Source organism: Pollicipes pollicipes, unplaced genomic scaffold, assembly GCF_011947565.3.
Source record: "Pollicipes pollicipes isolate AB1234 unplaced genomic scaffold, Ppol_2.1 Scaffold_4002;HRSCAF=4701_pilon_pilon_pilon, whole genome shotgun sequence".
NCBI lineage: Eukaryota > Metazoa > Arthropoda > Thecostraca > Pollicipedomorpha > Pollicipedidae > Pollicipes > Pollicipes pollicipes.
This window is the reverse complement of record NW_023596420.1, coordinates 40,285,475-40,308,268: the sequence shown is the minus strand read 5'-3', so window position 1 is coordinate 40,308,268 and position 22,794 is coordinate 40,285,475. Positions and strand designations below refer to the sequence as shown.

At 62.3% G+C, this 22,794-nt stretch overlaps 1 protein-coding gene across 1 annotated transcript in view; it reads left to right on the top strand.

The window, feature by feature from the left end:
• The first annotated feature begins 261 nt into the window (after nt 1–261).
• Nucleotides 262–22,794, top strand: part of LOC119094494 (leucine-rich repeat extensin-like protein 3) — a 28,368-nt gene continuing 5,835 nt past the window's right edge. The window contains exons 1-5 of the mRNA XM_037217552.1: nt 262–358; nt 1,912–2,028; nt 3,225–3,425; nt 12,142–12,393; nt 21,848–22,300. Coding sequence (XP_037073447.1) covers nt 262–358; nt 1,912–2,028; nt 3,225–3,425; nt 12,142–12,393; nt 21,848–22,300 — 1,120 coding nt within the window. The remainder of the gene's footprint in view (nt 359–1,911; nt 2,029–3,224; nt 3,426–12,141; nt 12,394–21,847; nt 22,301–22,794) is intronic.

Here is a 22,794-nt window from a genome sequence, read left to right as displayed (position 1 = left end):
TCGACGACAGCCGTCGGCCACGCTGCCGACCGCCGGAAGCGGGCGCCGCGCGCGGAGGGCGCCGAAGGGCCGCCGCGCCGGGTCCGGCGCCGCCCCGGGCGCCGCCGCCGCCGCCGCCGCTGCCGCCCGCGAGGGGAGCGGGGCACCAGTGTCTCTCGGGGGACGGTGCGCGAAGGACGGTGCTGCTGCGGCGCGCGACCGGCCGACCGAACAACCCGCGTGTCGACGCGACGCGCGACGAGCGGCGCGCGCCGGGCCGCTATGGCGCAGGCGAGTCACATGGTCAGCAGCCGCATGTTCCAGAAGCCAGAGCCGATGGTGCCGCGGCCAGCGCTCCGCCCCGCGAAGAAAACGAGAGGTACGGTGCGCGCGCGCCGCGCCAGCGCCGGCCATTGCGCCGCTGCCAAGCCCCGCCGCCCCCACAGCCGCGTCGGAAACGATACGCTTGATCACCGCCAATTGCAACTGTAGCCCACAACCCGTGTAGAATCGATGTTTTCATGGCGTTTGCGTTGGCGCCGCTCCAGCGGCTGGCCGTGTATTTCTCGGCGGACGGACCGCCGCCCGGTTATTGCGGCTGTGGCGTCGGGTCGGTCGGTGCTGGGTCGCGCCGTCCAGGTGGGGGTGGCGCCCGTCGCCGTGGTGTCCGCGTGTGCCGCCGAGGAGCCGTGAGCCGCCCGCAGCGGCCGCCCACCTGCGCTTCCGTGCGCGTGCTGCTGGCGGAGGTAGAGGCGCTCGGGAGGCGCGGTGCGTTTCAATGGGCTGGCAGGCTGAGGCCAAGACAGCTGCGCGGCCTGGCTCATGTGGTGCTTACGATCCGTGGCCGCGAGGTGGAACTGATGGCTTTTTCCAAGCCTGCTTGGCGCTGACTATTGGCGTCAGATCTGGTTATGTAACCGTGTGATTTTGCCCAAACCATTCGGACTTCTAGAATTTCGCTAGCCCGGTCGTGACGACCGCTGCGACTGTGAGATATTGCGAGTCAGTGAGCAAAGCAGCTGCAGGGGTGTTCGTTGGTAAATAATTGTACGACGGTTTATGTTTATATATTTGGCCCCGTTAAATAATGTTATTCTTAATGTGGCAGTTGTTACGTATTTTTGCGATTCTCATTTTCCGCCCACTCACGGCCATCTCCATCTAAGGGCTTTGCCTTATTTCGTTATGGTTGGTGCGCATTTCCTGAAGGCCACTGGCGTCCAGTGTCTACCAGCCTCAGTTTGACAGTCACGTACCTATATTTACCTGGGAGGAACGAGTCCGGCAGACACCTTTTTGTCCCCGCTTCGTCTGGAGAGGGTCTCTGCTATGCCCGTCAACGCTAACCTGCCATTCCAGTTTCCTAAATGCGCCGAGTTTTTTCCGCGTTGGGTCTGCCTGTTTCCAACTCCTATCGGGATTCCACGCGACTCCGTCCCTGAACAACAAACTTCTGCCGTTTTTCAGGTGCCCGAGTGTCTGTAAACGTTCGTGTAGTATGCGCTCGGCATCTCTGTGTATTGGTCTCAGATCTGCCCGGGATGTCTGATTGTCTATCACGACCTGTATGTGGTGTGCCAGTGTCCCTTCCCAGTCGCCTGCGAGGTCAGAGCGTTAGTACACAATCGTCTGTCTGTGGATTCCAGCACTGTTGTCTGCGAGCTCTTAATCTCAGGGCCCAGCTGTCTGTGGTGCAAGTGTCTGGGACTCACTGCCCAGCTGTCTCTATCTCTAAATTCAGAACCGATGTGTGAAATATGGTTTGCTGTGTGGTCTCGATACATCTCCCGACCTTCTTGAGTGCCTGTGCTCACCCGTCTGCGATGTCTTGAAAGTCTGCGCTCACTCGTCTGCGGTGTCTGGAGTGTCTGCGCTCACTCGTCTGCGGTGTCTTGCGTGTCTGTGCTCACCCGTCTCCGTTGTGAATTTCAGACCTGCCGTCCCAGGTGCCTCCCTTGACACCCGGCACCAACAAAAAGATCGCAGACGCCCTCATGGCGTCCTTCGAGAACTGGAACAAAGAGCAAGAGAAGCGGTACATACCCAAAGGTGAGGCGATCCCGCCACGCAGCCTCTCGGGACGCACGAGCGGCCGCGGCTGTCGCTGCACCCCCTCCCCCGGAGACACCTGCGCCAGAGGCGATATCACCCAGCGCGCAGCGGGCACCGCAGCATCAAAGCCGCCGACAAATCGGCTGTGGCTATCGCAGTGTCAAGAGTGCTTGGAGGGATTATCGAGCGACGGAGCCAAGTGCAAGGCTTTGCTTTAGTTGTTGAGCAATGGTAGATCAGCGGTTGTGATTGGATTGCTTCTTTTGTCATGGGCCAGATCCAGCATGGCCGCCAGTTTCCAGCGCGGTGGATAGCTGTAATATTTGGTCGGCAGACTCAGGGCTATTGTGCTTTGGATTTGAATGACGAATTCTGTTCGATAGGTATTCCGAAGTTACACGGAACCACGGAACCAATTTGACATAAACGCATCAGCGATTCGAATGACGTGCTCCCGGCTTTGGAATAGTTTGTCTTTGTGGTCTGATTTTCAGCGAGTGCCTTAGTTAATAAATGTGAGGGACAAGAGCCGCAGCGTAGCTTTATTAGTGTCTCGCTCCCTTTGGCTTGAATCTAAGACTTATAGCGTTGTTTTGGTAAATTGAACTATTTTAGTCCACCCCGAACCGAATCATTTTTAACTAAACACGCGCAAAGGTCCGGCATATCCTCTCAAGTTTTTCATCTGTCGGTGTGTCAGGTGTATCCTCCCGTAAGCGGCAGGAATTCTGAAAATTATGGTATCAGCATCGTTAACGTGCAGTCGATGACGCGGTGACGGTGCTTTCAGTAATAACAACGTTGTATTCTATATTATCATGGAGATAATATAGAATACGTATATAGATAATATATAATACCTAATTCTATATTATCATGGATATAATATAGAACGCTGGAGACAATACGTAAAAGTGACCACATTTCATTTACGGTTTTATTGGCGTTTTAAAGCTGATTACTGAAATGATGATGCCCTGTTCGCTGCAGGAAAATGCGATAGAAGAACTGTTTTGGTCGGCGCAATCTCTGTAAGGTTCCTGAACGTTGCTCTTGAAGCCTTCCGCTCCTGACTTCCGGCCAAAGTCAGACAAGCAGTGACGTGCCCCGGCGGCTGGACCTGACCCGACCCGCCCTGACCCGGCTGACCTGACCCGACCCGCCCTGACCCGGCTGACCTGACCCTGTTGCAGATCCGCGCCAGTGGACTCAGATGGACGTGGTGCACTGGCTATGCTGGGCCACCAACGAGTTCTGCATGGAGGGAGTGGAAATAGACAAGTTCAATATGACGGGGCGCGAGATGTGCGCTATGGGCAAAGAGAACTTTCTGGCCCGGACGCCTCAGTGGATGGGGGACATTTTGTGGGAGCACTTGGAGAACCTGCAGCGTGGTGAGTACACAGTCTGGACTGAGCCGATGCGAACGCGTCGGCGAAAACGTGCCTGTCCTTCGAATGTGCGGACAGTTGAGCGCTACGACTTTGTTTCGAACATCGAAGTGGGTTCTAGGAGAGCAAGCTTTTGCCGCTGGTATTTGACAGCCTGTTCAGTTGGTGTGATGCTGTCAGGCATTTGAAGCAATTTTGCCATGTCGTGGTCACTTCACATTATTATGGTAATCGGGGCTTTTACGTCTCACCAACTGCCAGGGTCATCTGGAGATGGATGCCTTTGTAAGGAATCATGTTAGATGCGATGGTGACGTGACAGGGACTCGAACCCCAGACCGATGGGTCCAGAGTCGAGCGTCCTAACCACTGCACCACCACCCACCTTAATGTTTACTTCCGGTTGTTCGGTTGTTTGTTATAGGCGCAACATTTTGTGACTATTCAACCCAGAACGTGGCTTTCATAAATGTATGGTACTTACTGGCCCCGTCAACAAAATTAGACAAAAATCATCAGGCTTTTATCCTTTCAAGAAAATTTGCAAAGAACCGGTGCGTCGGTCGTTGAAATACGGCTGCAAGGTCTCTGTGTCCAGCCCAGCACTGCTGTCAGCCTGCAGTGCCGGTGTCCCTCTGTATGAGCCCGAACCGTCGTGTCCAGCCCAGCACTGCTGTCAGTCTGCAGTGCCGGTGTCCCTCTGTACGAGCCCGGCCGCTCGCTGTCCAGCCCAGCACTGCTGTCAGCCCGCAGTGCTGGTGACCCTCTATACGAGCCCGGCCAGTGTGACAGAGAAATGTCAGGTTCTTTAGCAGTGTAAGCCGTGATACCATCTCCACGGACTACATGCGACACGAGGTCGTGATTGTTAGCGCCTGTGATCCAGTTACGTCATATCTGAAACCTGCTCGTCCGGCTAAGACCGACCTTGAGCAATCAGCACTGCAGACTTCCAATGGGAGACAACGTCATGAAGGCCAAATGTAGACAACATTCTTTGGTCGCTTCATGTGAGGATATGATAGGTTATATTGATGCTGTCGATCAAGTTCTGTCACCGGTGAAATCGTTCTTAATATATATTTTTCTTGGTTTGTCGTCATTCCATGATATTTTCTTAGCAACTGCATTTCCGCTGTCAGAAAAAACAGCTATCGAAGTTAAAACAGAAAAAGTTCAAAATTACGGATTTGATTTAACAAATGGCAGCTGCGCACCGTTGATTGTTCTACCCCTCCGCCATTTCCAAGATATTTTGCGATACTAAGTGGAAGAATTGTGTCCACCTCGCAGGGTTTGCCTTCGCGGGATCAAAGCAAAACAGATTCTGGAGACGTATCGAGAGCAACAGGATTATGAAATACAAAGCAACAAAGCTCGCCCCCTTCGTCTTGACTGCGCATCTAATTTTTTTTTCGACAGCACGCCGCAGCAAAGCGTCATGCGTTGATTGGGAGCATTTTTCACTTCAAGTTCCATCGCCTTCCGGTCAGAGGTGTCGCGTTGTTTACCGTTAGGTGGCGGGTGGCTGGGGCGGGGGTGGCCCCAATCATACCAGAATTTCGACACTAGAACTATGGTGTTACATGGAGAGCATGTCCTAAAAAGCTTAGACTGAAATCCATCAGGTATCTCTGGAAACTTTCGTACCGGCAAACTAGCCATCGACGCCTTGCTAAAATGGCGACTTTAAGTACCATCGGAGCAATTTTGTGCTGTTAATAGGCGGAGAAAACCACAGCCAGTTAAAAAAATTGGACAGTAGTGCATGCCTCTGAGAGGGAGCCCAAATGATTGAAGATCACACTGTCGGTGGCATCGCACAACTCTGAAATTTCGTATCTTGATGTGTTCATGGTGAGCTGCATTGGAAACCCGGGCATTGTACGCCTGCATTTGATGGACTCCCAAGGATCGGGTAGCAGGACCTGCCTTCCGCAATCCGACACGGAAGGCGCGATCCAGCTGCGTACGATACGAGTTGGAAGGTGCCGGCTGGAGCGTGGCAGCTACGTGCCTGTGCTTCCGAGCTGAGATCGGACCGTCGGGTTTGAATGGACCTGTCTAAACGAACGTCTCGTCGCCACGGCTCGCTCAATGATTGAAGCCAGCAATATTTGACTGGCCTCGTCAGAAGTATGATGGAGCAGTGTGTGGTCCTGACTGGGTTTTGTATCGGTCCCAGACCTCGCCAGGTGCAGGCGCTAGACTAGCCAGTTCACGTCAAGCCCGCTGCCGTTCTGGTCACCACCTGCCCACCTGTTTGAAACTTTGTTCAAAACGGTCCACCGTTCGCCGCGATCCCCGCACGGCCCCAATCTCCTCCTGCGAGGATCTGGCCCCCACCCCTGGTTGGCCCGACCGACCCCGACCAGCGCCTGTGACGTCACCCGAACGACGCTCGGCCGTTGGTCGGTCTTGCAGCCGTGCTGGAGCATCTCCGGAACTGGAGGTGCCCGTCCGTCTGGCACGGCCGTCGTGGCGCGGCCGCTGCGATTGATGACAATAAATATTTACGTTTGGCAGCACCGTATCGTTGATGGCAGATGGCGGTAGCACGGCGCCACCCCGCCCGTTTGCGAGGGGTGGGGCTCCCCCACCGCTAGGCGTGTCCCCATTGGGGTGACATCGCGTCGATCGAGGAGCACTTGGAAGGCGCGCGGTGCCTGACAAGTTACTCCGCTAGCGCAGCGTCGGAAATCGTGCTAAGCGGGGAACGCCATTCGTTCGGCAGAGTGTCAGGGCGGAGGATGTCGTGACGCTGGAGCAGCTGAGGCAACACAAACAATGATATAATGTTATTTGTTTGAGGGGCGCTCATGTGTCAGCGCACCAGAACATTCCGAGGATACCGCAGGCTCTGGTGCAACGTCACTTATCCGCGGCCTGGACCATGTCGATCGCAAAATCTGACGGGGGGACATGCCAGCTGCATGTCGCCCGCAGCTGCCTGGTGCCGCGGCAGGTAGCCCCTGGCCCGCTGTCTGGTGCTACGGCGACGCCCCCGCGCTGTGCAGTCCGCGCCGCTCTGCGGTCGCATCTGGCCCCCGGCTGGGCGAGGCACACCGCCACACGGCAGCGCCACCGAGCCGTTAGCACCGACCGGCGAGTGAATATTTCGCAAACATGGCTCATTCGTCGACGGCCGTTTCGGAGGATGCCGTGTTTAGAGCCGGGAACAATGTGCGGGGGCGCCGCGCGGCGCCGCGCTTTGAAACACCTGTCCCTGGCGTGATGGCACGCGCCGCTGGAGATGACCCCTCCCCTCTCGCACCGGGAGAGGGGACGGGGTGTGATGGTCACACGGCTGATGGCTGATGAGCGGCCCCGGGCGATCTGTCCAATCTCCACGCGGCCCGGTTGTTTGTCCGAAGTCAGCGGCCGGAACGGGCTGACATTGTTTCACAGCGCGCGGCCGCCGGCACGGCCCTGTTGTCTTGTCGGTTGCACCACTGGCGGCGCTCAACGGCAGGGGCGCGCTGGCCGGCCGGGCTTCGGCGTGGTGCGCCATGTTCGGCGCGTTCGCGTGGCATTTGCCTCGCACACTATGTGGCGCTAAATCGGCGACATATACAAGTGAGCCCGGCTGGCACGTTGAGTGTCTGATCTTTCACACGGAATAACCGATGACGCTCACACGAAACGGGAACTCTTGCTTTCTTGTGGTCCAGCGCTACAAGGACCACAGACAACGCGCGTCGCGTGCACTAAATCACATCACATCGCCAGCGACGCGTGGCACGTCGGCGGACGCGCGAGCCGACGTTTCGCCAGCGCGCCCCCGCTTTCGCCACCGGCCGCGAGCCGTTGTCTCCCGACGGCGCCGCGCCGACGCCGACGCCCCCGTTTGCGCAAGCCGTGTTTGTGTGCGTTTTCACACGGCGTGACCCGGACCGCCGCCGGCGCCCGCGTGTAATTGTTATTTGTCCATCGGCGATGGCCATCGGTCAGTGGCGTGGCCAGCGGACCCTGACCTGGCACCGTTTCCACCGGAAGCGGACCCCGGATACGCCCCGCCCCATGACGCGCCGACGCGCCGGCCGCGCCGCACCCGCGCGTCCGCCCCGCAACTGCCGCGTCCGCGCCGCCACTGCCGCCGGGGAGAGCTGCGAAGTCGCTTCACGTTTGGTGAGGACGGGCTTTGCGGGAAGGGTAGAGGATGCGTTAGTGACGGCAGACGGCGACGTGGCGGGCCTCGGGATGGGCGTGGCAGCTGCGGCATGCGATGCTGGTAACGGGTCGCCTGTATTTTTCTCTTTAACTTTTATGGAGTCGGCACACACTGGAATGAGCTTAGCAGGCGGCATAAATCAAAGGAACCTCGTGTTCGAAGACAAACCATGGGCATTGGCCAAATCGGCATGCCTCAAGCAAGCGACGAAAAGTGTCTGAGAAAGCTACGGGCACCTCGGACTGCAACAACTTTTCCTGTCACTCGGGCTGCGCGCTGCTCGCTGATAATATACTATTTGGGGAACTACCGGCTTGCATGCATAATCACCCCCGCAAAGTGTCTGGATGATAATGGGGTGACTCTGATCCCTATCTCCAAGAAACCGGGCATTTCCTTCAGCTTCACACTAATGCGCGTACAACGATCGTTTATGTGTGAATTGAAAGTGATGTAAGTAGTTTCGTGACGAGGGCAATACCTGTATTTTGCTGGGCAGACCGCACTTGGCTTCTCGGTGCAAATGCAGTTCTGACTGGTGATCAGAGCCCTAGGCATTGATGGTTTCCAAGAACGCCGAATGTAACACGAGCTATTCTTTTCACCGGTATGTTGCGACGAAATAGGCTAGTGAGCTGTGCTCTGAGAAGAGGCATAGGCATATCTTATTTCATATACCTTACTTATAAAATAATACCTGAATACATCAGTTGATATGCACCATGTTCTAACTTTCTTGTTAACATCTTTGATCACCATTGCGTCACGGCGTGGATACAATATAGTTGTTCTGAATCAGCTGTGACCTGTGTCATATTATTAAAAATGACCGATTAAGTCGTACTTAAGGCTGAATACTGCTATGTACTTGTTAGAAAACAACGCAAAGCGAATGTATGCCTCTCGGAAGTAAATTAAACGTAAAACGGCGCTATGACATATCATTAAACCCCTGTCGCGCCACTGCACCACATGCGCCAGCGCTGTCACCATCGCCTTCGCCCGTCTCTGTGAAGCCGCGCCCGCGGCGAGCCCCACCAGCGCGCGCCGCGGGCTCCCGGTGCCAGACTGCCCCTGCGTCTCGACGACCCACGCGTGAGGGATGAACGGGCGTCCGGCGCGCTCGCCAGCCGCCTGTAATTAGACACTCCAGATCGGCCGGCGAAATATCGCCGTCAGGTAATTAGACCCCGCCGCGCCGGCCGCGGCGATATAGCCGTCAGCGCGCTCCAGAGGCCGGGACGCCGCCCGGGCCGCGTCCTGCTCCCGGTAGCCGTCCGGTGTCCAGTGGCGCGTAATTTAACCCAGTCGCCATTCACGGCATTTCTCCGTCTTGACTGGATTATCTCGGGCGCATTTTTGGCGCACAATCGGCGGCGGGCGCTCCAGCGTCGGGGTGAATGCGCCGCCGACATTCCTCGCCGCTGGCCTTTGAGGGCCGCCCCCGGGCCCGGCGACAAAGTTCGGCCTTACCGCTTCCGGCCGCGACGAGGGGCGCCGCGGACCAGGTGGGCCTCGGGCGGCGACGTGCCGCCGGCGCCGCGCCACCGGAAGGAACGGCGCGACCCTCCGCCGCCTGTTTGTCTTGATCCCGCGGCGCCGCTGTGACAACACGACTTCGATGCCGGTGAGTTGTGAGCCGACCTGTTTGCCGCGACCACCAAAAGTGCATTAAAGTGTCAATATTTGGGGTAAAAACAGCGACGGCGTCGCGCGCGCCGGAAACGCCGCTAATCCCGGGTTCGAAGGCGGCGCGGCGGCTAATTCGGCGCGTGATTTCTGGCAGGCTTCGCCCGTCACCCGCGCAGCCTGGAGACGCTTTGAAGCGGAGCTGCACGCTGCGTCGGCCCGCTCGCAGTGCGTGCGCGCTCCAGCCGCCTCCGTTGCCAGATGGTCTCAGTTTATTTGTTCAGCTGATGACCGCAGTTATTAAACGACGGCTAAGTAGGAACGCGTACTGTCTGGGCAGCGTCGCCGCGACGCCAACAGCCCGGCTAAACGCCCATTCTCGGAAGTCTGATTCAGTTTCGGCAGTGTTCGCCGGACGCTGTGAGCGCTGGCGCGCACGGAGGAAGCCAGTCACGCGATCTGGCGCAGAGCGGTGTTGCGACTTTGAGGGGCCGTCGGGACGGAAAGAAGACAGCGAGCCCCCGCTGTTTCAGCTGTCTCATCAGTCAGCAGGTAGCCCTCATTATCTGCGGCCCGGATCACGCGCCGCGCAACCCTTCCATTCAGCTGAGCCCCCGCGCTGAAGAGCGAAACAGCTGAAAAACGCTGCACCGGGCCGTGTCAGTCACCGGCCAGCCTCCGCAGGCCGCGTTTCGGCTCGATTATCGCCCGGTAGCCCAAGGTGACCGTCGCCCGGCGGCGGCGCCGGCGGCGACAGCTCCGGCGGCAGCGCGCCGAACAATGGCGGCCGTGCCGCGCTGGCGGGCCCGGCAGCGCGCCGCCGCCGGCCTTGGCTGGGGAGCCGGCACGGCCGCTGCACACGCGCCACTCGCGCTGTGCGCCGCGGCCAGACGCGGCGTCTGTTTCTGCTGCGCTGCCGCCGGCCGCCGGCCCACGCGCCGTGTTGCCGCAGGCACCTCCGCCTCAGGAGATTCGGGGCGGGCCGGCCGACTGACCGCGCTCTGGGCTGGTTGTGCGCGCCGCGGCAGTGGACCGTGCAGTGGTTTGGGCCCGGCCAAAGCCTGTGCTTGTTTTCCTAACCAGGCTTCCGGTGAATAAAAATAGCCAGTTTTGGCCGCCTCGCAACGATGCATTATTTACGTTGGTTATATTTACGCAGACTGCCAAGAACTTAATGTAAACGGAGCATGAGACGTAGCCACCCCGTCGTGGTTCCGGGATTCCACTGGAGACGCAAGGGCGAGTTTTCGAGAATTCTCGGCGTGGTTCGCCTCACGAGCCCGCATGCTGAGCTTCCACTTTGATCGCAGCTTCCAAAGGCTCCGGCTCTGTCGGTCCTGGCTGACGTGGTCATCATTAATTCCTCGTAACATCGTTACGCTGTGAACGCCAAGGCCTCCGCTTTAGGTAGTTCCAACGCGCTCCCAGCAGTTCCAGCTGCCTGCAGGGGTGTATCACGATGGTGACACTTCGTGTCCCGGGATTTCCATCTTGCCTCTAATGATGCAGTAAGGCTTTGGGGGTGGGCGTGAAGAAGGCATGCTGCACGTGCTACCCTGGATCCGTGACTCGGAATGGTCACGGTGAGAAAGAAACGTGATTCATCCCTCCCATTTAAAGCCCACAGCTGACCACAACGTGTATCAGCATCCTTGCCGAAGGAAGGCTGCGTCATCAGCATCCTTGCCGAACGAAGTGGTGTCTAAAACAATTCAGGTTCAGAGAAGCAACCAACAGGGAAGTCCACGGGAATGAGGGACCTCCCAGCACGGAAAATAACTGATGACTCTGGGCAGACCCCGAACTGCGGGGATCCCTCGAGCAGTTCGGATAAGGCCTGCGACCGGCCGTCGCTTCTTCCCCTCTCTCGCTCGTGGCCGTGTGCAGCTCCGTCCCTGTGACACAGCGGCGCCGGCGGCGGCTCAGCCGGCGCCAGCGGCCGCCCTGCTGTGACATCACTGACAAAGGTCCCGCGGCGGCGCGGCGTGACCCGCCGGCGCGTCACGTGCGCACCGCGCGGCAAACAGCCGGGTCAGAGGCGGCGCCGCTGCTGCCGCCGCTGCCGCTGCTGCTACCGCTGCCTGCCGCCGCTGCCGCCGCTGCCGCCGCTGCTGCGGGGGCCGTGCACGGCCGCCGGCGGTGCAGCGTGGTGGCAGGCGCCGCGGGGTCACCCGCCGCGCGCAGGCGTTGGGTGGAGCTCTGTGTGACACATTTAGCCGCAGGGAGCGGCTGGGAACGCGGACCGGTCCCAGAGCGAACGAGCGATATGGCTGGGACGTGGGCCGGCGTGCTGTGGCTGTGGCTGTGGCTGTGGCTGTGGCTGTTACTGTGGCTGACCACAGTAACTGGCAGGTAGATTGAGTTATTGTTTATGCATCGCATAAAACGGCATCAGAGCACCACAGGTCAAATACTAATTATTGCGTGATTTTGAGCCGCGAATAAAGGCTTAGGAACTGGGGAAGAGGAGGGGAGGAGCCTCACAGGACCCTCTCTTTGAAATTCTGGAGGTTTTTTTAAAGAAAGCTGATGTGATGTGTGGAGCGAATCTGCCTACAGGGCATGGGCCTGCGTAGCTCTCCCATTTTTAAGGTCCCGATGCCCACTGACTGGAGTTTTGGGTCAGAGGCAGGGGCCGAGCTTCGAGCGTGACTTTTGGACCAGACAAAATGACAGAGCAGACCAGCAACACTGCGTAGGGAACAGTTCGCTCTTATGCAATTGCCTGACGATCTCTTTGATGCTGTCATGTAACTGACGGGCAGCAAGCCCTTGCTCTTAGCTTGGGACTTCTGAGGACGAACTGCTGCGACCGGCTGGCATATTTTGCATACTGCACCAGCAACGCAGCTGGACAGATAAACAAACCACAACGACCCATTATGGCCGGCGCTGAGTCTGCGTTCTGTCCGCTTCCAGAGTGCGAGAAGGCGAAGGCGGCGCTGGAGAACATCCCCACCAGCCTGTACGAGAGCGCGTGCGTGCCCGACCTCAACCAGTTCCTGGACACGTACCCCAAGCCGACGGCGCCGCACTCGCAGGCGCACCCGCTGCCACCGAGCCAGCTGCCGCCGCCGGCGCCAATGAACACGAGTCCGGGGCCTCCCTGCGCGCCGGCGCCGGCGCCCACGCACCCGCCGCCCGGCCCGCACGCACCACCCTTCTCAGGAGGTGAGTACCATGGCGGTGCGGTTTATTCCCGCGCGACTGTGGAGGTTGCAGCCGCTCCATTTTCTTCGAGGTTTGGCCGTGAATTTGTTGTACCGCTGTTGGAAGTGGTTTGTGGGTTTGGTGTCAGCTGAGCATGCGTTTGGAGCCATTGGGAAAACTCCGGCCGGGAAAATACCTCAGAACGCATATTTCCTGGATGCTCGTATTACACACCCAGACACATTTTCCCTCTCGTAATCTTCCTATCGTCTCTGGGCCTCTAGCACTTGGCAACCCAGATCCATTCTCGTTTTCCTTGCATCGGTAGCGGCTGTCGTTCTTCCCACCCACCAAACCAACTTCCCGGCTCAACTCCCCCCCCCCCTTACCCCGGTCCCCCTCTACCTCCTGCTCTCTTCGCCGCATGAATATTCCTGCGCTCGCTCCCCGGTCATTCATTCCCTCCGTCCGCGATGGCTCGCGCCGCGCTGTACGCCCCCGGCGGCGGCGACGGCGGGCGTGTCTTCTTGCTCCGCTGCGCCGACATTGGACGACGCCGCGCCGCCGGCCGCGCGGACCACGTGACCTTCACGGCGGCTGCCCGCGCCGCGGCGTTCCGATCCCGCTGGCGACCACGGAGCGGCGACCCCGCGCCGAAGACGCGGCCGCGCGCCGGCGACGGCCACCTGAGCAGGTCGCCTGGGAATCCGCTGAGGTCGGCCGCGTCGGAGCGGGGACCGGGGCCGCCGCGTCCAGAGTCCGCGAGTCCGCGTGACGCCGCGGCCCGGGTCACTGCCAGAGTCCGCCGAACAGTGGAGGCCTGCAGAGGCCGAGCGAGACCGTGAAACCCCCCTATGCATGCCGTGACCACCGGAGGGACCAGACACCAGATCCGGGGTTTTACGAGGCTCTTAAGTGCACCGCAAACTAAACCCAGGGGAGACATCAACCCCCTGACGCCGCGAGGCGTCTCGGAGTCTGCGAGGCCGCCTCGGGTAGACCGCAACGCCCCAGACCGATGCAGCTGCGGCTGGCGGCCGGGTGGCGCCTCGGACTGGCATCTGCGAACTCGTTACTGCAAGTAATGGACGGCACCAGGAATGCCGGCTCGGATGACGTCACTGGACCTCCGCGTGAACTGGATCGCCCAGAAAGACTCCGTGCCATTCCCGGCTGAGTGGTCACACCGCCAGCTTAATTCCGCGCTCAATGGGCTTTTAATAGCAGTAGGTTGTCGTGTTGCGGCCGCAAACCGCATGCACAAATGAGCTGTTCATTTGAGATCAGCCGGGCGTAAGTAGTACAAAGAAGTGTCACGAGGTGGCGCAGAAAGGCGACCCGCGCCGACCTCTGGTCCGGAAACGTCGCTCCGGCGCGCCATTTCCGCCGCTTGGCGCGCCGTTTCACAAATGACGCCGCCGCGCGCGCCTCGCCGCACGCGCCGGACCGCCGGCAACGTCGGCCGGCGCCGTCGACGTCGGCTCCGACGCGCCGACCGCCGTGACGCGCCGTCAACCCCGGCGGCCTTCGGCGCTGCGGTGGCCGGGCGCTGGGAAGATCACGGCTCGGCTTATGATTGGCTGGAGCGGAGGCTGCCGGTGCGGTGTCGGCTCGCGGGTTCAGGGCGACGCCAGTGGTCAGCTGGCCAGGGCGGCGCCAGTGGTCAGCCCATCGTTGGGGAGCACGGGTCACCGAGGTCGAGGATATCGTGCGTCGCGATAGTCCCGCTGAGCCGATCACGTGGTCCGGCTGTCTGCGTCGTTCGCCGCTCCTCAACATAACCCACATGATTCAAGCTTGTCTCAACCTGTCATGTTGGCTTACCACGGCCGATAGCCTCGAAACAAAAACATGCTCCCACCGCTCAAACCGAATTGCCGTCTGCGTCTGCCCGGTTCGCCCGCCGGGCACGGCCGGCGCATGGTCAGCTGACCCGCGGCCGACAGTGGCGCGCGCTCACCGCCGTTGTAGCGCCGCGACGGAACGCCGAAGTCCAGCCGCCTTCAAACCGGCCCGCAAAAACGGCCCGCGCCACCGACGGGGGGGGGGAATTGACAGGTGGGCAGCAGGTGCCCTCGGCCGGCGTCTTGAGGGGGGATGCGCCTGGCTGCCGCGGCCGGGTGTCTTTGTTTTCCGGCGCACGCCTCCGCCCTCCCCTACGCGGCGAGTGGGCTGGTCGGCCGGCGGCGCGGGGCGCGACGCACGCGGAGCACGGAGGGGTGGGTGCCCTGCACAGCACGCCGGCCGCGCGCCGTGCATCGGCGGGAGGGCGGGCGGGGTGGGGTGCAGGCGGCTGTGCACGCCGGGGAGAGGCACGTGCGGTGGCGCGTCGAGGTGTGACGGCAGACCTGTCCACTCGCCGGGCGTACTTACTATTCAGCGCGCGCCAGTCGCCGCTTTGTCCGCGCTGCACTGCTCATGGCGACACGGTGGTGACACATTCCTTCACATTGAATCACCGCTGCGTCGGAGCATGTATCGCGCGACTCGTCACAGTACAGCGGTGGCGGAGCGGTGTGTGTTGGCTGTTGACACCCGGACGCCTTTCATGCTACCGCCGTGAAGGCAGAAGAGACCGCGTCCCATCGCAGCACCAGCTCAGCCGCTGGGTTTCCACGCGTCACGGGGCGCCACGGGGCGTCCACGGGGCGTCACGCGGCGTCACGCGGCGCCGTGGGACCCGGGCCGGCGCCGTCTCCGCGCCGCGTCGTTCCGAAAGTGAAACCGGCCGTCGAACGTCGCTGCTCCGTCGTCGCCGTCGAGATGTGGGTTACGTCGGCTCGTGGGAACGGGCGCCAGCTGGCGGCAGCCGGCGCTCGCGGCGTTTCCGGCGCCGAGGAGTCGTCCCCGGCGCGCGGAGGGGCCGTTCCCAGGACAGCGCTGCCGCCTCTCCCCCAGTAAAACAGTAGCCGAGCTATTACGACCCTCTCCCTAACGAGCCACCACGAGCGCAGCCGATGGCCGGATGTTGTGCGGCACCGGATGCGTGACGTCATGGGGGTGGCGCCCCTGGGCGGGGCCTACCTGTAAAAAGCGGCGGAGCTTGTGTAGCGGCCGATTTTTTGGAGCACGATCTCGCTCTTTGTGCCATGGGTGGCAAAAACGGCAAATGTGTTTGCAGCGAAGCACGAAATGACTCTTTTTGCCGACGGCAAGTGGGTCCGAAAGCCAGGATTCATGCGTTGGCTGTCTGCACCGTCAACGATTCTCCGTTTCACTCGGCGAGTCAGCACCATTGACTGCAGGCCTTTTTGTCACCGTGGATCCCGCGCTCAAGTCGACTGCGTCTCATGCACGGGGCTGCTGACCGGCCCACTTTTGTGCAGAAGTCCTCGCACCGCGAGCCCTGCCCCCGTCAACCCGCCAGTGGGGCAGCGCACTCTAATTAAATCGCGGTAATGCGGCCCTCGAACGAACTTACACACACATATCTTCATTCGCGGGCTGCGCATTGTTGGGCTCCTGGCCATTTGGCCGGCGGGTCGTGCTACAATGGCCGGCGCTGGCGGGGTCGCGCCCCGAGGTCAGCGTGGGGTCAGCGAGGTCGCCGGGGTCAGCGGAGGGGCCGGCCGCTGACACGTCTCGGCTACCGGCGGCGATATCGTTGGCTCCAATGACCCAGTGAGTATGGGAAGTGTGCTATCCGAAATGGGCCGGCGCCCATGACAGGAAGCGGGCACGGGTGAGTCGGAGCGGCGTCCGTCGGCCGCCGCACACTCCGGTCAGCGCGCGCGCCGAGCGCCACGCACCGCTCGCCTGCGCCGGCCGTGACGGGACGTGACGCGACGTGACGTGACGGGCGCGGTGGCCATGATTACGGCTCATAGGCGCGACTGGCGGCACGACCTGGCCGCCGGCCCGCGGCTCGCCGCCGACCTCTTCGCCCGCGCAGGTATGCTCTCCGCGCCCGCGCCGGAGTCTCGGGCGTCCGCTCGGTTGCGCTGGGGTCGGGTGTCCGTCGCGGCGGGAGTGGGGCAGCGCCGGCGGCGGCCGATCGGCCGGACGGCGGTGTTGTGCGCGCGGCGCCGCCTGCTCCAGTGCCCCGCTCCCCTGCCCCGGCCGCCCGCTGACCAGATGGCGCCCGTCCGTTTCTCCTTCGCCGTCTGCCAGCCGTCCCTCGCCCCTCGCCGTCCCCCGCGCCGGGCGGTAGCCGCCGGCGCCCGCCGCCCGAGGGGGCGTTTTTTGCGCACGCCGGGGGCGTGACGTTGCGCCCGGCCGCGCCGGCGGCGGCGCGCCGGAAGTGTAAGGTCGCGCCGATTCCTATGCGTCGTTCGCTCTCGCAGGTGGGGCGCCCAATGAATGGGGTCCGGGCGGCATTGTTTGCCCTCGCGGCCCGGGAGGGGCCCCGGTCAGGGCCATCAGCCTGACGAGGCACAATCGGTCCCCTCTCGCGTCAGAGGAGGTCCTTGGACGGCGAGTATAAAAGCCCATTGCTTCCAAAGTACCGTAAAGACCAGCCCTGTCCCGTCGAAGTTTTGCTGGCGGTGTCTCGTGACTCTGCTGCGGCCCATGTGCGCTCGATGTGACAGGCCCGACACATTCTCTTGTGGTGTAAAGGTGCCGGCGACCTGTCACTGTGACCCGTGACATTGCGTGATATGTACCGGCGCAGGTGGTGCGCCTTGGAGTGGTGCGCCACCGGGACCAGCGCACTGCGCACCAGGCGTGAGGCGTGAGGCGTGAGGCGTGAGCGCCACCCTCCGCTCCACCGTGGCCGCCGCTCAGGTGTGAGGCGTTTTTGCCGCGCGCGCCAATTTCAAGGTGGGGAGGGAGGCGAGGTGGGTAAGTTCCGGCGGAAGTGCGCGTTTACTCCCCCGCTGGCCCGGCGGCGGACCCGGCGCATGGGACTTAGCCGAGGCCTGGGGCAGCGTCTGATTTGGGCCGGGCAGCCACCGGAACGGACGATAGGCTCGGAGGGAGGAGGGGGGGGGGGGGGGGGGGTTTAGAGGGGTGGTCGAACCCGCTTTGGTAGGGGAACATGTGTAATCTGATTTCCATTGTGTGACGGACACAACAATGTCGGAAATACGAATACAATGCAGTTACTAATAACGTGGGATTGTAGAGGTTCTCTTTGAGAAGTCATCGGGATAGAATGGTTTTGTCTTCACGTTTATGGCCTGTGCTGCTCAGATTATATTACAATGCTATTAGTTACAGATGAAATATCAGTGGCTTTGTTGTTTTAAGTATGAGCAGACTTCCGGTTCTTATTACAGTTTTAAATCATCCACTCAACAATATCATACCACCCTTAGGCTGCGTAGAGATAGGTACGATAATTACCAACTGCCTGTGCTGCAGGACACAATTAGCGACAGGAAGTCGGAATTAACCGGGGGACATTAGCGGAGGAGGCGACTGGGATTGGTCACGCACCCACCTGTCCGGTCGGCGGTGTGGCGTTAGTGGCGCGGACGGGCGTTTGGGCACCGACGACGAGGAAGAGGCGGACCGGAGTCCGCTCACGGAGTCCGACACCCGTCACCAGGTGTGGGCTGCGGCGTCGTGACACTGCCGACGCCGCTGACACTGCTGACACGCCTGACACGTCTGACGCCTCTGGCGCTCCCTGAGTCTTCATCGACAGCCTGAGCGGGCCGTGGGCACGTCAGCAGGTTTTGCGTTTGTGTGGTTGGCCGCGGCTTGTCCGCGTTTCCCATGCAGATGCGCGAAGCGGCGGACGGCCGCCGCAGAGGCGTCCCTCGCCACATCGAACTCTGGAGCTGGACGCCGGCGGCCGGACAGCGTTTCTCACGACACCTTTGTTCCGGGCAGCGCCCATCTCCGCGGAGGTCCGTCGCGGTGACGCCCTGTGTCCCCGCCGTGTCATCTGCGGCGGAGGGCCCACCGCCACAGAAGGGGAGGGGGGAGGGCAGGGGGAGGGAGTGCACCGAGCGCCAGTCACGGCCCGACCCCGTGAGGAATTCCCAGCCCTTTGTCCGCTCGGACGTCAATTTTACGGTGTTTATTTAACACGCCGCACTTTCATGGATGGGACAAATTTGAGCCGCCTTTTGTGCCCGTGGACCGGGCCGGGCCCGTTTTGATGAATGGACTCGACACTCCATTGAGAGGGGCCGGCCGGCCGGCGTGGCGCCGCCCATTCATTCCCATGTGCTGTCGCCGGCTGGTTTTTCGTCCTCGGCCACAGCCCGGTACCAGGCGCCGGAAGCCTCTTGTTACTGCGCAGATTGGAGCCCATTGTCGCCATTGAGCGACACCGGTGGCAAGTATTCCGCGCCGGCTGCCGGCGATCCAGCTGATTTAATGTGTAACTCTTCACCGGCGCCGGCGGCGGGTGTCAGCGGGTATCAGCGGGACGGTCAGCGGTGTCAGCGGGACGGTCAGCGGTGTCAGCGGGACGGTCAGCGGTGTCGGCGGGACGGTCAGCCGGTCAGAGCGGTGTCAGCGGGGACGATCAGCGGTGTCAGCGGGACGGTCAGCGGTGTCGCGGGACGGTCAGCGGTGTCAGCGGGCGGTCAGCGGGATCAGCGGTGTCGGCGGGACGGTCAGCGGTGTCAGCGGGGCGGTCAGCGGTGTCAGCGGGCGGTCAGCGGGACGATCAGCGGTGTCAGCGGGGCGGTCAGCGGTGTCAGCGGGCGGTCAGCGGGACGATCAGCGGTGTCGGCGGGACGGTCGGTGCATGGACGGCGTCGTGTGCAGGGTCCTCCGCCGGCTGTCAGCGGACGGACAGTCAGCGCGGTGACGCAGCTTGAGCGGGCGCGCTCAGCCTCGGGTCGACCTTCTGTGCAGCGGGCCTGGATTAGACCTGGCAGCTGACGCGCCGACCGGGATGACCTCTTCACCTGTGGCCGGGGGCGGGGGCGGGGCGGGGCGGGGCGGGGCGGGGCGCTGACGTGGCATGATGGTCTCCCCACCTGTCTGCACGCGATCACGTCACACGCTGCAGTCGTCGTGGCGGCAGCTCCAACCCGCCGCCGCCGACGCTTTTTCCACTCGAATGTAAGCACAGTCTGGATTTAAATGTTTTCATTTGCTAAAAAGGACAAACAGCGAGTTGTTCAGTGTTTGGCGGTTGCAGATCAAACGCGCCGCGGCGGCGGCGCTCTTTGATCCGCCGGCCGACCTCGGAGCACGTGCTGCGCCCGCCGCGCGCCGCCGCGCCGCCCATGACTGTGTAACTTACCCGCGCGACCGCCCGCACGCGCTCCTGGCGTCGTAAATGAGCGGAATTGGCGCGCTAGGTCGGTGGGGCCGCGCGGCGCGTTCCACCACGGCAGGCCGGGAGGCTGCGCGGCGCGCGGCCCCTCCCGCCGCCCGCTCTCCGCTGTTTGCGCGCGGCTCGCGCGGCGCAGCGACCGGCGATCAAACAGCGCAGCGCGCGGACAGCGCGCCGCGCGCGTCAACAGCGCGCGCCGGAAGCGCCTGATTGGCCGGCGCGCGAATGTGGGTCCGCTTCCACGGACCGCCGGTGGGGCAGATCCGCGGGCCCGCCGCCGCCCGCCGCCGCCCGCCAACGCCCGCTGCCGGTTTGTCACTGCGCTCGCCTATCGCCGCCGAAAACACTGGTCGGCGGGGGCGTCGGCGGAGAAACGCTGGCACCGCGCGGCGCTGGTGGCGGTGTGGCGCGGCAGGCCGCGGTGAGGGGGCGGGGGGCGCCCCCGCGCGGGGTGCCTGACGCCGGCCCTGCGCCGACAGCTGATCGGGCCGGCCACCGCCGGATATGATCCGGGCCGACGGGCTGGCCGGCCGCTGCTGCCGTGGGAAAAGGGTTAAATCCAGGGTAACTGGAGCTGCCGAGCGGAGGGGTGGGGGAGGGGCGGGGCGTTCGCTCCCGTCCCGCCGGGAAGCAGGAGCAGATAGGCCGCTGTGAACGGTGGATCCCTCACGGACGGCGGAAGGTGACAGCGCCGGAGAATGAGATCACTTTGGTTGCACCATCGAGCACTTATGGGCTGGAAAGGACCACAGTAAAAGTACTAGTGCGTCGTGGCTGTACTGGAGGAGACGAGATGATGTGGCAAGGGGGTGTCCTTGGATAAAGGACCGAGGCCGGGACAGACGCAGAGGGCCGAGGCGCGCGGCGAGGCGGCGGGCCGTTGAGATGACAACCGGAGGGTCGGCGCCCCCCAGGGCCGGGCCGGGCGGCGCCCAGGCCGCCCAGTCTGCTGGGCGGCGGGCGGCGGCGGCGGCGCAGCCAGTGACTGACGGAGGCCCAAACAGCGAGAGCGGCGGCGCGGCTGGCGTCGCTGCCGGCGCCAGCTGGCTGCCGCCGGCAGCCGTCGAGCGGCGGCACAAGTGGCCGCCGGCCGGACCCCGGAGGTCAGACGGCCGCCGCGTCGGCGCCGTTGGCACCGCCGGCGCGCCGCCGGTGCCGCCACTTCCGCCGCGCCGCCGCTCGACGACGACCGCCTGTGAATTGGTTGTGGCCTCGGGGGCGGGGGGGGGGGGCGTCCGACGGCGCCGTTGTGCGTTCGTCGACGCGGCGCAACGCTGGGTCGCCTCGTCGCCACCGGCGCGCCGCGTCGCCTCGCGCCGAAACGGCTGATTTATCGGCCTGGCGGCGCGCGGCGTTTTTTGGCGCTGTAATTGCGGCGGCGGGCGACTGTTTGCGATCTAATTAAAAGCCGGCGCCAAGGTCGCGCGCGCGCGGCCGCCATTGTCCGGCGCGGGATTACATTCCGCCGGCGCCGGCGGCGCGCGGCGCCGCCGTGGTGTCGCGATCTCGCCGGTGACACCGACCTGCCGAATGGCGTCATCGCGGTGCCACTCGGTCGCGCTGGGCGGGCCGGGCTTTGTGCCGGCCGGCAGCGGCGGCGGCGGCAGCGCGGAGGTGGCGCCCGCCGTATCGTGTCATCGGACCGGTGACGGGTGTCGCTCTGGCGGTGCAGAGCAGTGCGGGAGGAGAGGGTGGGGAGGACCGATGGTGGCGTGTCGGCTGTCATCGGCGTGGAGAACGGATTGCGCGGACGATAACATAACGGCTCGCTATCTGCTCGCTGAGATTCGGCCGGATTCGTCCGGGTCTTTCCCCGTTCTCGCAGTCGGCGCGCCTCAGTACCGTCCCTGTTCTCGGCCTCTGAGTTCGTTCTGTTGCTCTTCGTTCTGAGTTCGTTCTGTTGCCTGGTAATGTAAGCCTTCCTTAAAGACGAACAACTCCCGCGGTCCTGCCCCGCTGATCGGCCATGTGACCAATGTGCCTCCTTTCTTGGAGCGGCTGATCTGTCGTGGAGCGTTCTACCGAGATGTGACCTAAGGTGGAGCATGCTCAGAAACGTTTGCGTGGCGAAGCAAATGGCCCGAGCCATATTCGATGGCAGATTAGAAAACCTGCGTCCATCCTGAGAGACTCCGGTGGCGGTGGCTACCACACCTGCCACAGCCTATCCTCCCCCCATGACGTGTTCGGCGCTGTCCCTTTCTTCCGCTGGTCGCTGGCCCACGGTGAGACACTGCTCCCCTCCCGCTGTGCCCCGGACGGTAGCTTGACCGACGCCTCCTCCGCCGGCAGGTGCGTACGGCGCGCAAATGGCCGAGCCGATGCAGGGCATGGGCGACGAGCCGCCGGCGTACGTGCCGCAGCACTACGAGCCCGAGTACCCTCACATGGCCGACCAGCACCACCACCCGTACGGCGAGACCGGCTCGCCCGAGTTCTACCCCAACGCCAGCCTGGAGCTCAAGTACCGCACGCCGCACAAGCTCTACCCGCCCGCGTCGCGCTACGACGGGTACGACGCGCACTACGCGGCCGGATACGACGCGCACTACCAGACGGTGCCGCAGGCGCCGCCGGAGGCGTGGCACCCGGAGTTGATGGCCGGCCACGGGCCGCCGCACCCGGCCTTCCTGCCGCCGCACCACCGCGCCTCGCCGCTGCAGGGCGACGTCAAGCCGCCGCTGATGGGCGCGTACCCGTCCTCCGGCGCCGGCCCCTGCTTCACCGGCTCTTCCCCATCCAGCTGTGGCAGTTCCTGCTGGAGCTGCTCACGGACAAGTCGTGCCAGAACTTCATCTCGTGGACCGGCGACGGCTGGGAGTTCAAGCTCACGGACCCGGACGAGGTGAGACATCTAGCGGCGATTGTATGTACTTATGGTTTGCGGTGGTACCGGCAACCTATGGTGGCGGTTATCTCGGTGGTGAGGTGAGAACACGACTGTACTACTGGATGATCATTGCATCTATATCGTAAGGAGGCCTTGCAGGCCGTGGCCCCGTGAAGCTTTCGTAAGCCGTAAGCACGTTGCTGACTCGCAGGTTTGATAGATAGCTATCGATAGCATTGGCTTCGCGTTGGAATAGTGTGGAGAGGGACTATCCACGACATCAAGGCATTTATTTTCGTGCAATATTGCAGCGTCATGTCGAAATTTCGAGAAGTTGGAGAAACCCCGCTCCCTCCCGTCTTTCCATGATTGGTCCATGATTGGCACATTTTTTTCCGTTCCCCATGGA